Genomic DNA, 21,094 nt, shown 5'->3' on the forward strand with positions numbered 1-21,094 from the left:
CTACGTTTTCTACTCCCTCAGGCAAAGTTGGCTTTAGACGAATTTGGCTATTTATTTTTGGTATTTTTGACATATAGCTCTTCAACGATACTCGGTACTTATACATCTTCGGATTTCAAATGTTTGGCTTTAAGCGTTCCGGATGAAGGTAAATCCAGAAAAGCGTTTCGGACGCAATACATTATTAAACGTGTTGTTTTCCATTTTTTACATCACTGGGTCGATACCTCTGCTGGTGGACTATCAGTCCCCGAGGGTATCATCAGCTCTGTAGTCAGTGCTTCGGTACTGACATGATATAACAAACTTTACTAAAATTGTCTGTTTATAAATTTTGAAATTATTATGAAACTAAGGTTTCAACTCCCTCAGGCAAAGTTGGCTTTAGACGAATTTGGATTTTTATTTTTGGTATTTTTGACATATAGCTCTTCAACGATTTTCGGTACTTATACATCTTCGGATTTCAAATCTTTGGCTTTGATCGTTCCTGATGAAGGTAAATCCAGAAAAGCGCTTCGGACGCAATAAATTATAAAACGTATTGTTTTCCAATTTTGTTGAAACCTTTAGAGGGGCACTGGCTGTCAAATTCATGGTCACCGATTTGACTCAAATTCTCATATTTGATTTATAATAATGTAAAACATTTATCCCAACTATCACAAGTCTAAATAAACAGTTTACAGAGCATTGGGTAGATAATATATAGGTTCGTTTCGTGTTTATTTAAGTCCAGACGCCATCTAATTAACTATCGCTTTGTCCTCAGATGACCATATAAGCGATGTAAACATAAATAAAGATATGAATGGATAAAACCAACACGTGCAATTGGATTTTCATAGGTCTGTTTTATTTTATTTTATGGATTTAAAATAGATGTTTCTCATTGCTTTTAACCGTATAAGAATGATTTCATGTGCATCGAATTAGTAATCAAATGATTTACCGTAGTTTCACTTTCATTGTTGACATTCTTTTTCTTTATATAAGTAGTAAACGTATGAATACGGATTTAAAGAGGTCGATTCATTCACTTGCAAGTGAATTACTAATTATCAAGGATTCTTAGCATAATTTGACAAAATTTTACCTTTTTGGCTGCAAATAGTTATCAAAAGTACCAGGATTATAATGTTATACGCCAGACGCGCGTTTCGTCTACATAAGACTCATCAGTGACGCTCAGATCAAAATAGTTAAAAAGCCAAAACAAATACAAAGTTGAGAAGCATTTAGGACCCAAAATTCCAAAAAGTTGTGCCAAATACGGCTAAGGTAATCTACTCCTGGGGTGAGAAAATCCTTAGTTTTTCGAAAAAAAATATTTTGTTTTGTAAACAGAAAATTTATAAAAATGACCATATAATTGATATTCATGTCAACACCGAAGTGCTGACTACTGGGTTGGTGATACCCTCGGGGACGAAACGTCCACCAGCAGTGGCATCGACCCAGTGGTGTAAATAGTTATCAAAAGTACCAGGATTATAATTTTATATGCGAGATGCTATTTCACTATTTTACTTTCATTATTGATTGAAAACTTTAGATTTTTTATCTATCTTGTAGCTAGTGTATGAAATACGCCCCGCATCCCTTCTTATCTAATATTGACTCTAAAGGAACGTTACACCACTGCTAACTGTGTATGAAATAAGCCCTGCCTCCCTACAAACCCTATATGAACTATGCATGGTCTCCACTCAGACGCTTTTAACCAATCATATTCCTAGAAATGTATAGGAGGTAAGATGAATATATATACGATACGATACGATGGTAAAGGGGTTGCATTCAATTCTTATTTTTCTTCTTAAATATTACCTGCTTGCAATGACGCTATTTTACCACGAGTTTCGAATAAAGTTGCATCCCTATTAAGGTTTTTACTCACATTTATCCTTATGTAAATGGGTTCGTGTTCTTAACAAACTTCAGTAGTAGATTAAGGCGATATCCATGTTGCCTTTCGTAAGCTCCTGGAAATATGATAGATTGATGTGGGATTTGTGAGTTTTGAATTTGAAATTTGAAATTTGAAAATTTGAAATATAAATGATCCTACTCGGTTTTCGTATATCGATATTGTTTTGTTTAAAACTCAGACTTTTTATATTCTAACTTGTATAAATTGACGGTAAATGAAATCACTTCAAGGAAATGAATATCCTTCTACATGTACTAGCTTTCAGTGAGTAAACTATAAAGTAAAATCCTAAATACTTCATTTAGGCATTGTTAGGCTAAATAAAGGCAAAAGTAGTATACCGCTGTTCAAAACTCATAAATCCATGGACAAAAAACAAAACTGGGGTAACAAACTAAAACCGAGGGAAACGCATAAATAAGACGATAAATAAATAATGTATGTTATTTCCATTTTCAATTTCATTTATGGTAACAGCCCTTTATAACATTCAGTACTGTTGTCCGACAGAGATCGTCTGTCATAAAGTTATCACACATCTAATTTTTATCTTCAGAGTCCCTTCAGGTTTACACAAAGTGTATGTAATAGGTGGTGTCAGTCAGTCAGTCCAATATACCTAACCGGTATATGATAGACAACAGATATCGTACAGTTGTGTCAGATCAATATATATATGAGTAACTACGTGTATTTATTAAAGGGGCAATAGCTGACAAAAAATCATATTCACCGATTTTACAAAAGTTCTCATTTTTAATTAATAACATACTTAAACACATATCCAAATTATAATCACTTAACATGCATATAAAAGATAATATATTTCAGAATTTCGTCTGTATTTTAGTCTAGACGCCATCTAATTAACTATCGAGATGACCTCCGAAATTAAACTGCCGATGATTACATAACACGATATAAACATTAAAAATATATAAGTTGATAGCAAGCTCTTGCAATTTCTTTTTACCTATGTTTGATTTTGGAAATGTAAGTTAATTTTAGTTTTTATCTGTATAAGAATGAGTTTTTTTGGATAAAATAATCAGTTTTGTGTTTTACTTTCAATGTTGACTTTCTTTTCTAACCAAACACGCATAATGCTTGCGTTATTTTTCTCTAGGGGTTAAAGACCATACAGCCTTTTCATTTCTACCAGTGATTTATCCTTAAAGTGTGAAGGTATTTCATTGTTTGAGAAACAAAATATGAAGAAAAAAATTGGGGGTCACCGACTTTAGTAACCTCAGTTTCGTGTTTTCCCGATTATTACCATAATATATACCTGTTATCTAAACTCTAAAAAAAAAATCCTTTATATTAATCCTACAGGCATAATTCTTGTTTCACTTTGGACAGTAGATTTGTATCTATCAAATACAGGTTCAAGAGTATTGATCTTTTTAAATATGATTTATTTTATTACCGCCAAAAATAAAACGTAAAAATGAAAAACGTTTTCAGTATTTAAAAATATCTACCAGGGATTTATTCATACAATTTTCAAGAAGGAAAGTGCCATGTGTATTCTTCAAAATAAAGCAAAAAAAGTATATGTCACCGACCTTTCAAAAAAGTTATGAGTGATTTTCATGTTTTTTTCTCGTTCGTTTTGAAGAAAAGAGTTGTCTTTCTTCAGAACATTGCATATGACGTCATAGTACAAACTCGCCTTGCTGGCGCACTATTTGAAAAAAAAAGTCACAAATTAGACGTTTGAACCCCACTTCTGAATTTCCACGAATAACAACAATATTCACCTACTTTATTATTCGTTAATACAAGAGATTAACTGCATGTATCAGTATATGATGCTGTAGCCACACAATATTAACCATCAGAAAACCATCGGTCGGAATTGGAAATTGTTTGAAGAAACCTTTCCCGCCGCTTTTGTCAGGAAAGTCTGTTTTTTTCGTCTGCTCCCCATTAGCAAAATTGTTGAGAATAAAAAAATTAAAGATAGCACTGGCTTACTTACAGAGTATTTAACTATATCAGATTTCGGTGTGGGTTTTTTTATTTTTTGCATCAATTTCATAAGTTTTTTTTTTGTAATGTGTTTATTGGCAAAGAACTTCATATATGCAATATAATTATAGTAAATAAGTTCATAGTACATCAGCAAAATCGAGACAAGTACATAAAGTTGATATTTTGAATCCTTCTATAAACGTATATTGATATTATTAATAATTTTAAAAAGGAATAGAAAATCTAAATCTAAGGTAGCATGGATTGGGTAGATATTTTTATTACATGAGAGTTTGCTTATAAAATCATTGTATTAGTTGGAGCCAGGGGTTCCTGCAGGCGTACGCTCTTTGCAATGGTTTATTTTTATAAAATGTTATTTTTTCAATGAACAAATTTTCTTTAAGGTAATTTTTTAAGGCTACACTATTTACTTGTCTTCATTGCATTTTTGTTTTGTATATATAATATTTGGTTAATAGTATTATGAGATTTCTTATGTAGTTTTTTCTTTTTTTTCTAATATCCCAAATAAGACAATATCTAAATTAAGTGGTTGTTCAATTTGGACTTTTGCAAATATCCATTTATTAAGTTCTTCCCAAACATCAAAAACTTTTGGACATGTCCAGAATATGTGTTCAATAGTTTCTATTGAGTCTGAACAGAAAGTGCATTTATTGTTTTGTGAGATTTTAATTTTGTAGAGAAATTTATTTGTTCCCAAAATTCTGTGATTAATTCTGTATTGGAGCCACTGTAATTTTGAGTTTTTAGTAATGTAAAATGGAAGTCTGTATATTTTATTCCAAATAATATTATGTCTATTTAGGATTAAAGACCACTTTTCCTGTGATGTGATATTGATTATTTTTTTATTTAAAACATTATACATGTCTTTTGATCCTTTTGTAGATTTCATAAATATAGAAATAGTAGTTGGTATAATTGGCCCATAAGGCTTCATAAGCTGATTATTTTTAATATTAAGACTTTTCATATAGGAATAAACAGCTGACATTACTCCTTGAAATATAAGAAAGTTGGTATCAACATCATATGTTTTTTTTAAATTCCTGCCAATTCACTAATGTCCATCATTATCAATTAAATCATTTATTAACCAGACACCCTTTTCAGTCCATTTTTTATACAGAGGGGTTTGATTACCAATTTTAATTTCTTTATTATTCCAAAGATTAGATGCGATAAAATCATATTCGTTCTTAATAGCTACTTTGGTTTGTAGTTCAGTCCAAGCATTAAAAACCTCCAGCCAAAAAGGATTTTTAACTTGTGTTCTTGGACCTACCAAGAATAATTCATTTAATTCATTTTTTTCAGTACAAGTTAGTAATTTACAATAGTTATTAGTTTGTTTGATTATTCTTCTTATCCAAGTTAGTTTTAATCCTTTGATGTATTGTTTTAGATTTAACATGTTAAGTCCACCCAGTTCATATATTTGAGCAATTGTTTCCCTTTTAATTTTGTCTGGTTAACCATCCCAAATAAAATCAAATAATTCTTTTATGAATTGATTTAGTAATCCATTATTAAGATTTGGTAAAGTTAAAAATAGGTGATTGAGCTTTGAAATTATAAGACTTTTAATTATTGTAATTTTTCCAATTGGGGATAAGTATTTGTTAGACCAGCTTTTCATTGTTCTTTCTATCTCTTTAAATTTGGGTTCAAAATTTAGTGTTTCCATTTCTTGTAAGTCTACTGAATATTTAATACCCAAGAGCGTAAATCTGTTGGAACCCCACTCCAATCCCCACTTTACACACATTGTATCTTGGCTATATTTCTTTTTCCCAATCCAGACTACCTTTGTTTTCTCTAAATTCATCTTGAGACCAGACCATTCAGCATATAGTTCTAAAACACAAAGAGATGCATCTAAGGATTCTGGTGAACCATCTAAAATAAGTGTGGTGTCATCAGCATATTGTGATATCAAAAATTCAGAGTCTTCAATAGTAATACCTTTTATGTTTTCGTTTTTTCTAAGTAATATTCCTAAAATTTCTGCACATAACAAGAAAATGTAAGGAGAAAAACGATCCCCTTGTCTGCAACCTCTTTCAATTGTAAAAAAATCTGATAGAAAATTATTCTGCGTTATTGCTGATTTAGTATTTGTAAAAAAAGTTTTAACCCAATGTTTTATGGAATTTCCAAAGTTGAAAAAGTCAAGAACTTGTTCTATGAAAATCCAGGATATTGTATCAAAAGCTTTTTCGATGTCAATGAGGAGGAGAATGCCAGGGATATCATTTTCTTCAGTGTAGTGTAGTAAATCATATATTAATCTGGTGTTTTCACCAATAAATCTACCAGGTATAAATCCGGTCTGGTCATTATTAATTAAAATTGTTAAAACTGACTTTATCCTTTCTGCAATGCAACTTGATGCTAATTTATATATATTATTTAAAAGACTGATTGGCCGCCAATTCTTCATGTATTGTTTTGGTTTGTCACCTTTTGTAATGCAAGTTATAATTCCTTGTTTTTGGGTAATAGAATTTCCCCTTGATTATAGCCATAATTAATTGATCTATGTATGAATTTACCTATATCAATCCAAAAAAAATTAAGAAATTCATTTGTATATCCATCCGATCCAGGGCTTTTCTCATTTTTCATTCTTTTAATTGCATCAGTCAATTCTATAAATGATATTTCCCCTTCTAACGACTCTTTCATATTTTCAGATAATTTTGGTATATCTTTATGGTGTAAAGCATTATTCAGATTAATAGATTTTATAGTCTCATTTTTGGAATATAGATTTTTGTAATAATTTTTGGCTTCGTTTGAATTTGTTTTTGGTTTTCAATTATATTTCCTGATTGATCAATTAATTTAGGAATTGTTTTCTTGACATAATTTTTTGTCTCTAAATTTATGAAAAACTTTGACGGTTTCTCTCCTTCTTCTACCCATTGTGTTTTTGACCTTATGTATTGACCCCTCATTTTATTTTGTCTGATAATTCTAAGATCCGTTTTCTTTTTTTCTATCTGTTCCAAAATTTCATCTGTTTGGGTTATTTCTTCCAACTTGTTTATATCTTCAGCTAGCAAATGTTCTAATTTATTTGTTTCTTTCTTTTTAAATGAAGCATGCGATACTGTTTTCCCCCTTATTTCAGTTAACAATGTTTCTAAAAATAATTGATCACTAATTGCGAACTCAATTTCACTAGGGTCTACTAAGTTTAGGTTTTCTCGATTATATACAAGAGAAGCATATTGCTCTTTAGTTTTATTTATTACCTTTTTTACAATATGGATATAATCTGGATCATATAAAAGAGAATTGTTAAATTTCCATAAACCCCTCCCAATTCTGAAGTTATTAAGTTTTTATTTATATTAATTCAGATTAAGATGGCCGCCGAGCTGAAAACACTGTAAAAAGTCAGCTCCCAGTTTTTTGCAGTTTTTTGTGTTTTATATGAATTGTTGCATGATGAAAAGTGGATAGACTGATAGATAACATTTTGCTGAATCATTGGATGCCAACTTATGAGAAAAATTTGGTGGAACTTTTGTGATATTTACAGATAACCATTTTTTTGGATTCAAGTGTTCACCTATTATTGATTATATTTACTTGATAACAAAGGATTTAATTCAACATGCCTGGAGGCAATAGCCTTACAAGTAACAAATCTGTGAAAAGTGGAAAATGTGGAAACACTGTTCAGACTTTACTAGCTGCCAAATTAGATAAAGTTGACAAAGAAAAAACTGAAAAACCTAATAAACAACCAAAAAGGACTCACTCTGAAGTGTCAAATGAATCAAATACAAGTGTTGATCTGACTGGTATAATTAGTATACAAAGGGACATAGAAGAAATTAAACAAAACCTGGAGGGTGGATTAAAAAAGATAGACCTTGAAAATGCAACAAAAGACCTTGTTAAGTCAAGTGATCTGGAAGTCATTGTAACTACTATAGTGAAGAATTTATTTAAAGAATTTACTTCATCCATAGAGACAAAAATTGATAAAAAAGTATCAGAAGTAATAGAGGAAATGCAAGAGAAAATAGATGCATTATCAATAGAAAATGAGAACTTGAGGGAGAAAGCGGAGGTAGCTATGAAAAGCCTATCTGCAACAAAGAAAGAACTACACCAAAATGAACAACTGACAAGAGAAGCTATTACCAGCAGCAACTACAATGAACAATATTCTCGCAAAAACAACATAAGAGTTATAAACTTTCCATGGCGAGAGCGACAAGATCTGCGTGCGGACTTTATTAGTAAAGTGAAAAGGGACATGAATGTTGAACTTGAGGAAAGAGATGTTGTCGCCATCCATAGAATTCCATCTGACAAATTAGGACCAAAACCTCTTATTGTGAGACTATTCAGTAGTGATGTCAAACGAAGAGTGATGCGAGAAAAGAAGAATTTACAAGACCATGTAAGATTTTATGATGACATTTCCAAAAGGAACATTGAACTGATGAAAAGACTAAATGAGACTGAATGGTTCAGCGACGTATGGTACTTCAACTGTGGTGTATATGGAAGGATATCCGATGGTCTACAGGTGTCAGACCACCAATTATAAATCCCTATCTGTTCAACCAAATTTTGCAATTTTCACAGCTTTCTAAATTTTTTACCTTAAGTTTAACTTCATAGAAACCAGGTATATCCTGAATTGTGCATGTTTCAGCTTTCTACATGCCAATTTTCAGCATACCTTTAAAGCCTTCTAACAAAATAACTGACCTTTAAATAGAAGTACTCCAAAACAAAAACCTGGTTTTCTGGAAATCTAAAATTAGCATACTATGGAGCGCATTAATCCTCAATTTTTAATGCAAACTCATAGACAAGTAAATTTTGGCTCAAAATGATCTAGATATATTTATCTTTCACCAAAAGTTTCATTTCTGCAAATTTGTTTGTTAGTTTAAGTAAACAAGGACATCAAAAGCACTATTTTGTGTCAGAGTAGGTCTACTTTTACATACGTTCTAAATTGGACGGAGTAATTGGTGGTCTGACACCTAAAGAGCAAAAAAAGTTGATCAGATATCTTTTGTTTTGTTTTTTCTTAATCCTTAGTCAATTTGTAGTAAAAAAAATCCTTTCTGAGCATAATGCGACTCATATTACAAATTTCACAGCTCAATTTAAACTGACTGTAATGTAAGCCTTTGATAGAAAATACTTGAAAATCTCATTTTGGACTAGAGGTACATAAACTTTCAATGTCAAGATCAGTTTTTGTTGATTGTTCCTTGTTTGCTCTACTGCTTTAAAGACTTTCCACAATTTTTACAATGAGTTTAGTAAAAAATCAGAGGTATTGAAGAATCAAGGAATATTGACCCCCCTTTTTTACACCTGGTGTCAGTAATGTGACTATAAACTGATCAAAAGTGCAGTTTTGGCCATCTAACTGTTTTATTTACTATCAGTCAATAAAATTTAAGGTATAAAACTTTCATTTGAGATAATAAATGAGATTTTTGTTAGTTTATGCAGTGTTTATATCAGGCTATGTTATCTGCCATATACATGGTATGCCGCAATGATATAAGGGGTAAAAATCAAATAATTTCATTAAATCTTCATGACAACAATTTTTTTGGGGGTAGTAATCAACCTATGTTTTAATGTTTAACACCACAGAAACAACTTACTGTGCATTTATAACAATTTATAACATTTTTTATATGAAAGCATATTGTCAGGGTGGGAAAAGCTAAAAATAGCACAAATTCAGGTTTACGGCTCCAAATTTGCAATATGTGACTTTTTACCCCCAAAAAGATTAAAATGTGGCTACTACTATTTCAAATAATCAGTTAAGACCAAAAAATCAATTGTTTTCTGAATTTTGGGTTTCACCGCATTTCTCTTAAAGGTGTCAGACCACCAATTATAAATCCCTATCTGTTCAACCAAATTTTGCAATTTTCACAGCTTTCTAAATTTTTTACCTTAAGTTTAACTTCATAGAAACCAGGTATATCCTGAATTGTGCATGTTTCAGCTTTCTACATGCCAATTTTCAGCATACCTTTAAAGCCTTCTAACAAAATAACTGACCTTTAAATAGAAGTACTCCAAAACAAAAACCTGGTTTTCTGGAAATCTAAAATTAGCATACTATGGAGCGCATTAATCCTCAATTTTTAATGCAAACTCATAGACAAGTAAATTTTGGCTCAAAATGATCTAGATATATTTATCTTTCACCAAAAGTTTCATTTCTGCAAATTTGTTTGTTAGTTTAAGTAAACAAGGACATCAAAAGCACTATTTTGTGTCAGAGTAGGTCTACTTTTACATACGTTCTAAATTGGACGGAGTAATTGGTGGTCTGACACCTACAGCTGAAGTTCAATATATTTGATGACATTTTTCTTAGATTGAGACAAAGGAAATAAGTAGTTAACTTAGTACTTGACTCTCATTGTTACATGTACATTATGTCTTGATGAACTTTGATCTATTTTTTAAACATGTTAAAAGTGCCATTCTTATTTTCATGGGACAAATCTTAATACTATAAAAGTTGTCTCCACTTTGTAAAATAGTTGACTATGTCATAACTGATAAATCATATACAGGATATATAAAATTGAAAGAACAATTATACTGCAAAAAACTAGAATTTTGTTTTGACATTAATTCAATCAAAAATGTCTGCCATTTTGATGCTAAATTCTTGTTTTTATCTCTTTCTTTTTCTTTCCAGTCCTTTATTCTTTTTATTAATTATTGCATTTCTGCAATATCATTCCATTACATTTTGTTTTGGTTTAGTTTATGGTGAGTTATCCTGTTTATCATTTTTATGCATCTTTATGTTGGTGAAATGTTTTTCTTTAGTATTTTTACACACATTGAGAATAATCAGATATTACTGTTAGATTTTTTTAAGGTCATATTATGTGCTAGTGTATTTACTGACATCATATCATGTGTGCCCTGAAGGTATTAACTGTTAATTGTCAAGGTTTAGGAGATAGTGTTAAAAGAAGAGATGTTTTTAACTATTTAAGAACAAAGAATTACAATATTTACTGTTTACAAGATACTCATTTCTTATGTGAAAATGAAAATAATATAAGAGCTATGTGGGGATATGATAGTTATTTTTCATCTTATAGCTCAAATTCAAGAGGTGTAGCAGTTATGTTTAATAACAACTTTGAGTTAAAGGTCCTAAAAGAAAAAAAAGATGTTGGTGGTAATTATTTAGTATTAGACTTAGTTGTTGATACTTTACATTTTACATTTGTAACTATTTATGGACCAAATATAGATACTCCTATTTTTTATGATCAAATTATGTCAATTATAGATGATTTTGGTAATGATAGCTATATGATATGTGGTGATTTTAATCTTGTTCTCAACCCTGATATAGACTATTATAATTATTTACATGTAAATAACCCAAATGCTCGGGAGAAAGTTTTAGAAATCATTCAGGAAAGGTGTCTCATTGACCCTTTCCGTGAACTTTACCCAGATTTGAAGCGTTTCACATGGAGAAAAAGAACCCCCTTTAAACAAGCAAGGCTAGATTTTTTTCTTTTATCTGAAGATTTACTATGCTGTTTGAAAAATTGTAATATCGAGCTTAGCTATCGCTCTGATCATTCTATGGTTGTATTAAATCTAGAATTTAATCCTTTTGATCGAGGTAGAGGATTGTGGAAATTTAATAATTCATTATTGTATGATCCAGAATATATAAAGATTGTTAAAGAAAAAATAGTAGAAGTTAAAAAACAATATGTAATTTATGATATAGATAGAATTGAAGACATGAATAATGAAGATCTCCATTTTAATATTAATAGTCACTTATTTCTTGAGACAATGTTGATGGAAATTAGAGGTAAAACTATATCTTATTCAAGTTATAAGAAAAAGGTAAAAGAAAAACAAGAGAAAGATCTTAGAAATGAAATTCTTATTTTGGAAGAAAAGGTAGATGAAGGTTCAATACAGATTTTGGAAAATAAAAAATGTGAATTAGAAAATATAAGAAAAGAAAAAATTAAAGGGAAGATAATTCGATCAAGAATACAATGGGTAGAAGAGGGTGAAAAACCTACTAGCTATTTTTGTGGGCTAGAATCAAAAAATTTTACAAATAAGATAATACCAAAAGTAGTAAAAGAAAATGGAGATGTAATTTCAAAACAAAAAGATATTTTAAAAGAAGTAAAATCTTTTTATGAAAATTTGTACAAGAATAAAGACAAGTCAAAGGGAGATAAATTCAGTAAACTTAAAGAAGGATTGAAAGATATAAAATTAAAAAAACTAACTGATGATGAGAAAAAAAATCTTGAAGGTGAAATAACAATTGAAGAAGCTGGTTTGATATTGAAAAATATGAAAAATAATAAAACACCAGGATCTGATGGTTTCTCCACAGAGTTCTTTAAATTTTTTTGGAAAGATTTGAAAATTTTTGTTGTAAACTCCTTGAACTACAGTACTGAGATTGGTGAACTATCTGTTACGCAAAAACAAGGAATCATTACATGCCTGCCGAAGGGAAATAAGCCTAGACATTTCTTAAAAAATTGGCGACCTATATCTTTATTAAATACAGTATATAAAATTGGCTCTGGAGTTATAGCAAAACGCTTTAAAACAGTTTTAGATAAACTGATAGATTTCGATCAAACTGGATTTATAAGTGGGAGATATATTGGAGAAAATCTTCGTTTAATTTATGATATTATGCAATTTACTGAGGAAAAAGATATTCCAGGACTTTTGCTGCTCATAGATTTCGAAAAGGCATTTGATTCGATTTCTTGGGAATTTTTAACCAGTGTCTTGAAGTTGTTCAATTTTGGAGAATCAATAATTAATTGGGTTAAAGTTTTTTATAACAATATCAAATCAGCTGTAAACCAGGGAGGACATCTATCAGAATTTCTTTCTATAGAACGAGGCTGTAGACAAGGTGATCCCTTGTCGCCTTATATTTTTATTCTCTGTGCTGAGATATTAGCATTAAAAATACGAAATAATGATAAAATAAATGGTATTACAATTACACAAGTTGAGCACAAACTTTCACAATTTGCTGATGACACATCTCTTATTTTAGATGGTAAAGAAGAATCTCTGAATGAAGCATTAAATGAATTAGATTGGTTTGGAAATATATCTGGTTTAAATATTAATTTTTCTAAAACACAAGTTATTTGGATAGGAAATAAAAAGTATAGTAATGAGGTATTATGCCAAAATAGAAACCTTACATGGGGAGAAACATGTTTTAAGGTACTAGGTATAAGCTTTGATGTTAATCTTGATAGAATTGTAAAAATTAATTATGATGAAAAAATTGTACAAATTAAATGTGTAATAAGACAATGGTCAAAACGAAATCTTACTGTTATTGGTAGAATTACTGTAGTAAAGACATTGATATTGCCTATTTTAAATCATTTGTTTATATCCTTACCAAATCCAAGTGATGATATTTTAAAAAATGTTATTCAACTTATGTACAATTTTATATGGAGTTCACCAATTGATAGAATTAAGAGAGATGTTTTACAAAATGATATTGAAGATGGTGGACTCAAAATGATAAATCTTAGTGCATTTATTTTAGCACTGAAGTGTACATGGATAAGGAGATTATTTAAAACAGACAACAAATGGCAGAATGTTTTTTTGTCAAATGTTCATGTAGAACTTGAAAAATTTTATGGTTGTGGAAGTGTTTATATCCAAAAATTACAGCAACATATCAAAAATAAATTTTGGCTAGATGTTCTGAAAGCATGGCAACTTCTTAGAGAAAAAGATGAATATGACAGTTGGGAATGCTTTCTTGCTAGTCCAATCTGGCTTAACAATAATATAAAGGTAGCAAATAAACCTATTTTTTATAAAGACTGGTTTGAAAATGGTATAAGATTTATAAATGATATTGTAAATGAAGATGGGACCTTTTTCTCTCATCAAAAGATAGAAGAAATGTATCAGATAAATGTGAATTTCATGAGATATAATAGTATTATATCTGCTATACATCAAGCATCAAAATCATTTGTGGGAAAAAATCACAAATTAGAACTACCTTTAATTCCATCTGCTATTAAAAGACTTGTTAAAAGTTCAAAAGGATCTAAAGATATGTATATTGTTTTGAATAAAAATGGAAGTGTTCCCACTAGTCAGTTAAGATGGACTGAAATTTTTGGCTTTGATCAAAATCATTGGAAAAAAATTTATAAACTGCCATTTGTTGTCACAAATAATACTAAGTTACAGTGGCTACAGTTTAGATTCAATCATCGAATCTTAGCTACAAACAAATTTCTTCATAAAATTAAGATTTATGATAATCCAAATTGTACATTTTGTAATAGAGAAATTGAAACATTAGAACATTTATTTTGGGAATGTGAACATACACAATTATTATTAGAACAGATTGAAAATTGGTTTCTAACCAATGGAATTAGTGTACTTTTTAAAAAAGAAGTTTTTTTGTTTGGTAACACTGCAAAAATATCAAAAGGCAATGCAGAAAATACTATTTTTCTTACCATAAAGCAATATATTTATAATTCCAGATGTTTTAAAAAACAACTGACAATAAACTCAGTAAAAGAAAAGATAAAATATGTGTATGCAATGGACAAAAATATTGCTATGAAAAACAAATGTGAACATCAGTTTCTCAGAGAATGGAATGCTTTTGATATATTACTTAGCATGCTTAGTTAAGTACAAAAATGTATATACATGTTATAAATGAAAATGCTGTATTTACTATACTAAAATAGAATTCAATTTCTAGATGAATTATATTGAAAACTCACCACACTATTCTCTCTCGCTCTCTTTCTCTTTCTATCTCTCTCTCTCCGGTGTTCAAACTGCTTTACTCTTTATCTTATATTTGTATATTTAAAAAAAAAAAAAAAAAAAAAAAAAAAAAAAAAAAAAAAAAAAAAAAAAAAAAAAAAAAAAAAAAAATTGCTTCCTAATAGAAAGATGTATTGATTAGATAATATCTATAGATTTATATATTATATATTGCTATTATATTTGTGTATATTATGTTGTAAATTGGAAGTTATAAATAATAAAAATAAAAAAAAAAAAAAAAAAAAAAAAAAAAAAAAAAAAAAAAAAAAAAAAAAAAAAAAGTTTTATTTGTAAAATAATAGGCGAGTGATCTGATCTATAACTATTTTGTATCTTTAAGTCATGTACATTTGGATAAAAGCTCTGTGAAACTAAAAAAAAAATCTAGTCTGGCCTGTTTTATAGGGTTTGGTTTCCTCCAAGTATATCTTTTACTTTCTGGATAAAGTTGTAAATTTCCTTTATATCTAACACTCTTTCCTTAGCTTTTGGATTATTTATATTTAAGTAATTAAAAGTATCAAGGTCTTGATTTTGCACTAAGTTATAATCTCCTGTCACAATGACAGTATGATTATCAAATTCTTCAATTATTTCGCTAACTTTATCATAAAAATCAGGACTGTCACTATTTGGACCATATAATGTAATTAAAGTAATATTGTTATCTTCAATTTTAATATTCAATCCTAATAGATTTCCATTTTGATCTTTTTTGCTTTGTAAAATCTTATATTCTAAATTATTATTAAATAAAATGGCCACTCCTCTTTGATTTGAAGAAAAGGAACTAAAGACGCATTCTCCACCCCATTGATTCTTAACAAATTGTTCATCTTTTTCAGAAAAGTGTGTATCTTGAAGACAATACATGCTACAATCTTTTGCTCTTAGATAGTCTAAAACATCTCTTCGCTTTTCAATTGAATTAAGTCCTTGGCAGTTGTATGAGACAATCTGAATAAGATTATTTTTCATTTAGAGTATAAATGACATAAACAGTTTGAAACATTATTTATATAAAATGACAGAAAAAGTCCCACACAACTAACAATAAGTAAAGAAAATTTAACACAATGTATGTTATGTACTAATGGTCTGGTCTCTGATTCAAACATGATGTTAATTGTAATACTTCTGCTATAAATTTCTATATCTTCATGTATATTTGCCAATAAAATAATAAAGAAAATAATAAAACATTGTACAGAAAAGAAATGGAAAAAAATGAGTAAAAAATAAATGAAAATAATAAATACGAGTAAGTCAATAAATACAGGATATATACCTACAAATGGTAAAGTCACCCAGCTTACTGAAATTACAATTTATAGTCTGTTGTGAGAAAAAAAGGGGGGATTGTTATACTTTTATCAAAGGTTAACATTATGAAATGATCATTCATTGAGCAGAAAATATAACTTGATTTATGAATAAATCAGCTGTACTCATCATTCTTTTGAATCCTTGATTAAATAATATTTTTTAAAGTATTTAAATATACTGAGCACAGCTCTCGTTTCAAACTAAAAAAAATCCAAATGCAATGAATATCTTTGAAGTTATTTCCCTTTGATTGCAAAACGTAGAGTGTTGTTAGATCTTGATAATTATCTTTGTCTTTACTTTTCATAAAGTGTGATATAAGGATGTTTTGGTTAAAGTTATTTTTATTTTCTAGTGTCACTGTAAAGGTTTCACAACATGTTTATGAACATCTTTGGTATAAATATTATCCATTAAGAAGTCTGTACTATAGTACCTGAAACTTTAGTCCTCAAAGTGGATTATGTAAATGAAAACAATATATGTAACAGCAAATTAACAACTACTACCTGTGTTTAAGGAGCAATGTAATAAATTATTGCAATGCATATCAAAGCTTCCTATTCATAATATGAAGTCATAGCTTATTGGACTCAAGATAATGCAAACTTTATGCTAATTCTAATTTCATCTATCCATGTGTTCAGTAAAAGAAAGGCCTGCTTTAAATTTTAATATAAGTTATAAATGAATTAATTATCACTGTTAATTAAAAAGCTATATAAATTAAAAAGTCTAAATTATACGATTATGTTAACCGGCATTGTTTTGTAGTACTGTATCATTATAAATTGTGATTAATAGTATGTATTATTCCTGTTTTTACACATGTATGTGTCTGACTATGTACAAGTATCATATTATATTATGTGTAGCCGTCATTTTGGACCAATTAATATTCTGTACCAGGATACATGTAAGTAAGTCATGGTTATGTTCTTTTTCACGGGTTCAACCGAACATAAAGCATTTCTTTTCTATACAAGGCTTAATAACACAAAACACAAATATACTATGGGATGTAGGTTTGCAGCATCCAGTCTTTTAATAATTTCATTCGGAACATAATAACATGTGCAAAAAAAAATAAAAAATTTAGAATGGCAGGTATTACGCCAAAAGACAGTCCTTATCACATTATCTTCACTAGAAATATGATCAACAGCCTGAACAATCTACAAAATATGATTACAAAAATTAGAAACAATTCACAACTACATGTAAATGAATGAAAAGAGAAAATTGATTAAATACTGTAACTTTGGACAGTATACATGTGCATCTTTTGAATTGAACAATTCTATAAGAATAATCTTAATATACGTGTGAAAAACAGTACCAGTCCTATAGAACAACAATTGTTTTTGTTTCAAAACAAACAAACAAAAATAGAAAAAAAAGTCAAACAGACCTTAACAGCAATTGAATTAAACGTGTAGACTGATTGAATGCAAACCGTCGAATGATTTAAATCCCGCTTAGGTATGCACGGGTGAATCTACACGTGCAAATTACTACGCATAACGGTATTCGTTAAGCCTTATAACGAAAAGAAATTTATTTATACATGTTATATCGCGACATTACATGTGTACAGAAGTAACTCTATTATCTAGGAACCTATATATCATATATTCAATATAAGATTAATTCGCCATCTCAGAATCTATAGCAATGTTAGTAAAACGTACACCAAATTGTTTTGATTGGTTTGATAATAATATAATGTAACTTAATTGGCTAAAGTTTTGTACATGTACATCTTAATTTCAAGAGTAATTATTTTAATAATGACCTTCAGCTTCTGAAACGGGGAATTATCAAGTTTGATAACAACATGCTAAACATGCTATAGGCATATATTTTGATTTAAATACACAGCAAAAGCAGGAAATTTGCAAATAAAAAAAAGCTAATACAATGCAACTATTTTCTAAAGCTAAACAAAAAATAAAAAAATCAGAGCAAAAACACAACATAAATAGCAAAACATAAGCACGCATAAAAAAAAGAAGAAAAAAAGAAGCACAAAACAACAAAAAAAGAATAAGAAAATGCAGAAACATCAAACAAGCACACTTTTTACTTACTGTTCTTTTTTCTTAAACCTGAAATATATATAATAGACAAATAGTTTTAGAAACATGGATATATATTAATTTATAGATCTAAATAGCTGGCGATAAAAACATGAAACTTTTAAATAAATAACAAGCATGCTTGTTCAAAGAAGAAAATATATACATTGTATGTGCTTGTTATTTAAGAACATTTCAATGACCGTCAGTATATTGTCAAAAGTACATTAAGTGTATCATCTGATCATGGAGGCAAAAACAAAAAAGACAATCCTCATTTATAAGGTAAGCAACAGAGAGCCTTTCTCCTTAGAAACCAATTATCTTTTGAGTTTGTACGTGTTTGTAGGAGAATACGGGTTCCAACCACCTTGATTCTTGTTTGCAGATGTTCCTCATTCCTAATTGTGTAAGCCAACTTTGCGAGCTCATGCCTCGATTCTTTCATGACTGGGGGTAAATCATCAACAATGCGCATGTTTGTTTGACAAATTATAACCTTTTGATAGGACGTACTGTTTGTCTCCATGATGGATAAAGCGGACTATTATAGGAGAAGGCCTTTTTATCTGGTCTGATGTTTGCCTTGATGGAATACGATGAGCGTTGGCAAAAGGGAAGCTATCAGCCTTTTCTTTATCTATTTTTAGATCTTGGGTGAAAAAAGTATTAAGAACTGCAAATATATCTTCATGATCACTTTCTGGCACTCCATAAATAAGGGCGTTATATTTTCTCTCATGTTTTTCTAATAAAACCTGTTGTTCATGCAGAATAGAATTATTTTTTTCTAGAGTTGTTCTAAATATGTTTAACTTCTTATCTGCTACCCTGTTAATTTCTAGTTCAATGTGACCAACACCTTTTTCTAGCTCAAGATGGTCCTCCCGTAATTTTTGAACCTTAAGTTTTGTGTTTTTAACATCAGTTTTAACCTCATCTACCTCAGATATTATGCGTGTGAAGCGGTCCTCTATATTGTCTAGCTTGTTGGATAATATTCCTACTTTTCCGTCTATACCAATAATAAGCTGCTTCAGTTCAGAAATAGACTCAACGGTAGCCATAGTCATAAAAAGAAAGTAGTTTTCAGTTAAATAGGTGATGACCGATAGGAGTCTCGTACCTTGTTACTTGTAAAAAAGTTCAAAAGTTCAAAAATCCCCTCTCAATAACATCTCAATTTCATAAGTTTGCCGTAACGAACTCATTTGCTACTGTTGACAGACGGATATACAAAAGCATGGACGGACTTCTTCAAATCATTATTTTCCCCGACTGAGACGAACGTATAGAAATTAGTCCATCTATATTATGAATTCATTATTCCTGAATATTTAAGATATAAGGAAATTAAAATTATAGGTATGATATATGAATAAAAGTTTTTGATTCTAAAACATAAAACATCTATCATAAATTATCATCCCTGTCATTACTACTACCTTGCATGTTTAATACAGTAAATATATATAAAATACAAAAAGTTTTTAATTCAACAATCAATTTAGAAATACTTTTCCGGCGTTGAAAACTGCAAAGTAAGAATTATCCAACAGGATAAAATATTATAAATCTAAATTGCCCATTTTGGAAATTAAAACAATTGAAAGACAAGGTTGTTGCCGGCATTAAAAATCGAAATTTGTTTTCAATCTATCCGGTCAGAGATTTTATGTTGAATATTATTCTTGGAGCAATTTTTTTTGTTTTAAGTTAAATTTACAACAATTCAGTTTCAAACACAGAACATTATGATTTTAATTCACATGCGCTGAGTATTAATTTTATTTATATTTTTTGCCTTACAGCTCATTTCCTAATGCATGTAGAGTAAAACTTTGGTTGTCCTCCTTGTTTTGTTTGTATAAATGTTTATTCAAGCTTTGTAATTAAGATTGACATCTTCATATATAGGTATGTAAATCTGTATATATGATATTTAACGTGACGGTACTCAAATTGCACCTATTTTGACAGTTTTTTCACCTACGTTTGTTTATGATCCAAAAATAAATGTCCTTAATGTGTTTATTTTGTAGCCCCATCCTTCTTTATTGTATAGGTACACCAATTTAACTTTTAATCCATATTGAGTCATAAAAAAATGGGTCTGAATCAACCTCCAAACTATCAATGATTATGTAATGAGGAGTACCCAAATTGCATCAATGCTTAAAATCACATCATCAAAAGTCTAATTACCGATCTTTTGTTTAATTTCTTCAAATATTTTGAACAATTGGATATTAGTCCATGCTTGCTTTTCATGTTTTACGAAATTGATTCTTATAATATATTGTATTTGCTAATTCTAAATAGATGACGTTTTTATGACGTCGCATGATGACGTTTTGCGTACATTTTGCTTTTTCAGTAAACACTTCATCTGTTGATAAATACTGTGAACGTTTTGTGTATATCTAAATACGTTTACCTGTGTTGAAAAACGTCCATAGTATCAAATCATAAAAACACAAATTGTTTATTCTCTAGGAAATCTTGTAAGATTTCCTTTGCTATTTGTTTTCTAAATAGGTGCAATTTGGGTACTCGGTGCAATTTGGGTACCCTTACGGTAAATTCAATTGGACATTATCAAAATATAATTATACAAAATATTAAAACAAAACAAACAAGCTAACCAACGTGTTAATTTAACGTGACGGTACCCAAATTGCACCTATTTTGACAGTTTATTCACCCACGTTTTTTTCTGATAAAGACAAAAATGTCCATTCTTGGTTTATTTTGTAGCTGTATTATTCTTTATTATATAGGGACACCAATTTGATTTTTAATCCATATGGAATCATAGAAAAATTGGTCTAAACTGACCTCCAAACCATTAATGGTTCTGAAATAAGGA

At 29.5% G+C, this 21,094-nt stretch overlaps 1 protein-coding gene across 1 annotated transcript; it reads left to right on the forward strand.

The window, feature by feature from the left end:
* Positions 1-7,562: 7,562 nt before the first annotated feature.
* On the forward strand, positions 7,563-8,510 carry LOC134696952 (uncharacterized). Its single transcript, XM_063558922.1, has one exon. The coding sequence runs from the start codon at positions 7,563-7,565 to the stop codon at positions 8,508-8,510; it is 948 nt and encodes a 315-aa protein (XP_063414992.1).
* Positions 8,511-21,094: the final 12,584 nt, after the last annotated feature.

Source organism: Mytilus trossulus, chromosome 14 (genome assembly GCF_036588685.1).
Source record: "Mytilus trossulus isolate FHL-02 chromosome 14, PNRI_Mtr1.1.1.hap1, whole genome shotgun sequence".
NCBI classification, from domain to species: Eukaryota; Metazoa; Mollusca; class Bivalvia; order Mytilida; family Mytilidae; genus Mytilus; species Mytilus trossulus.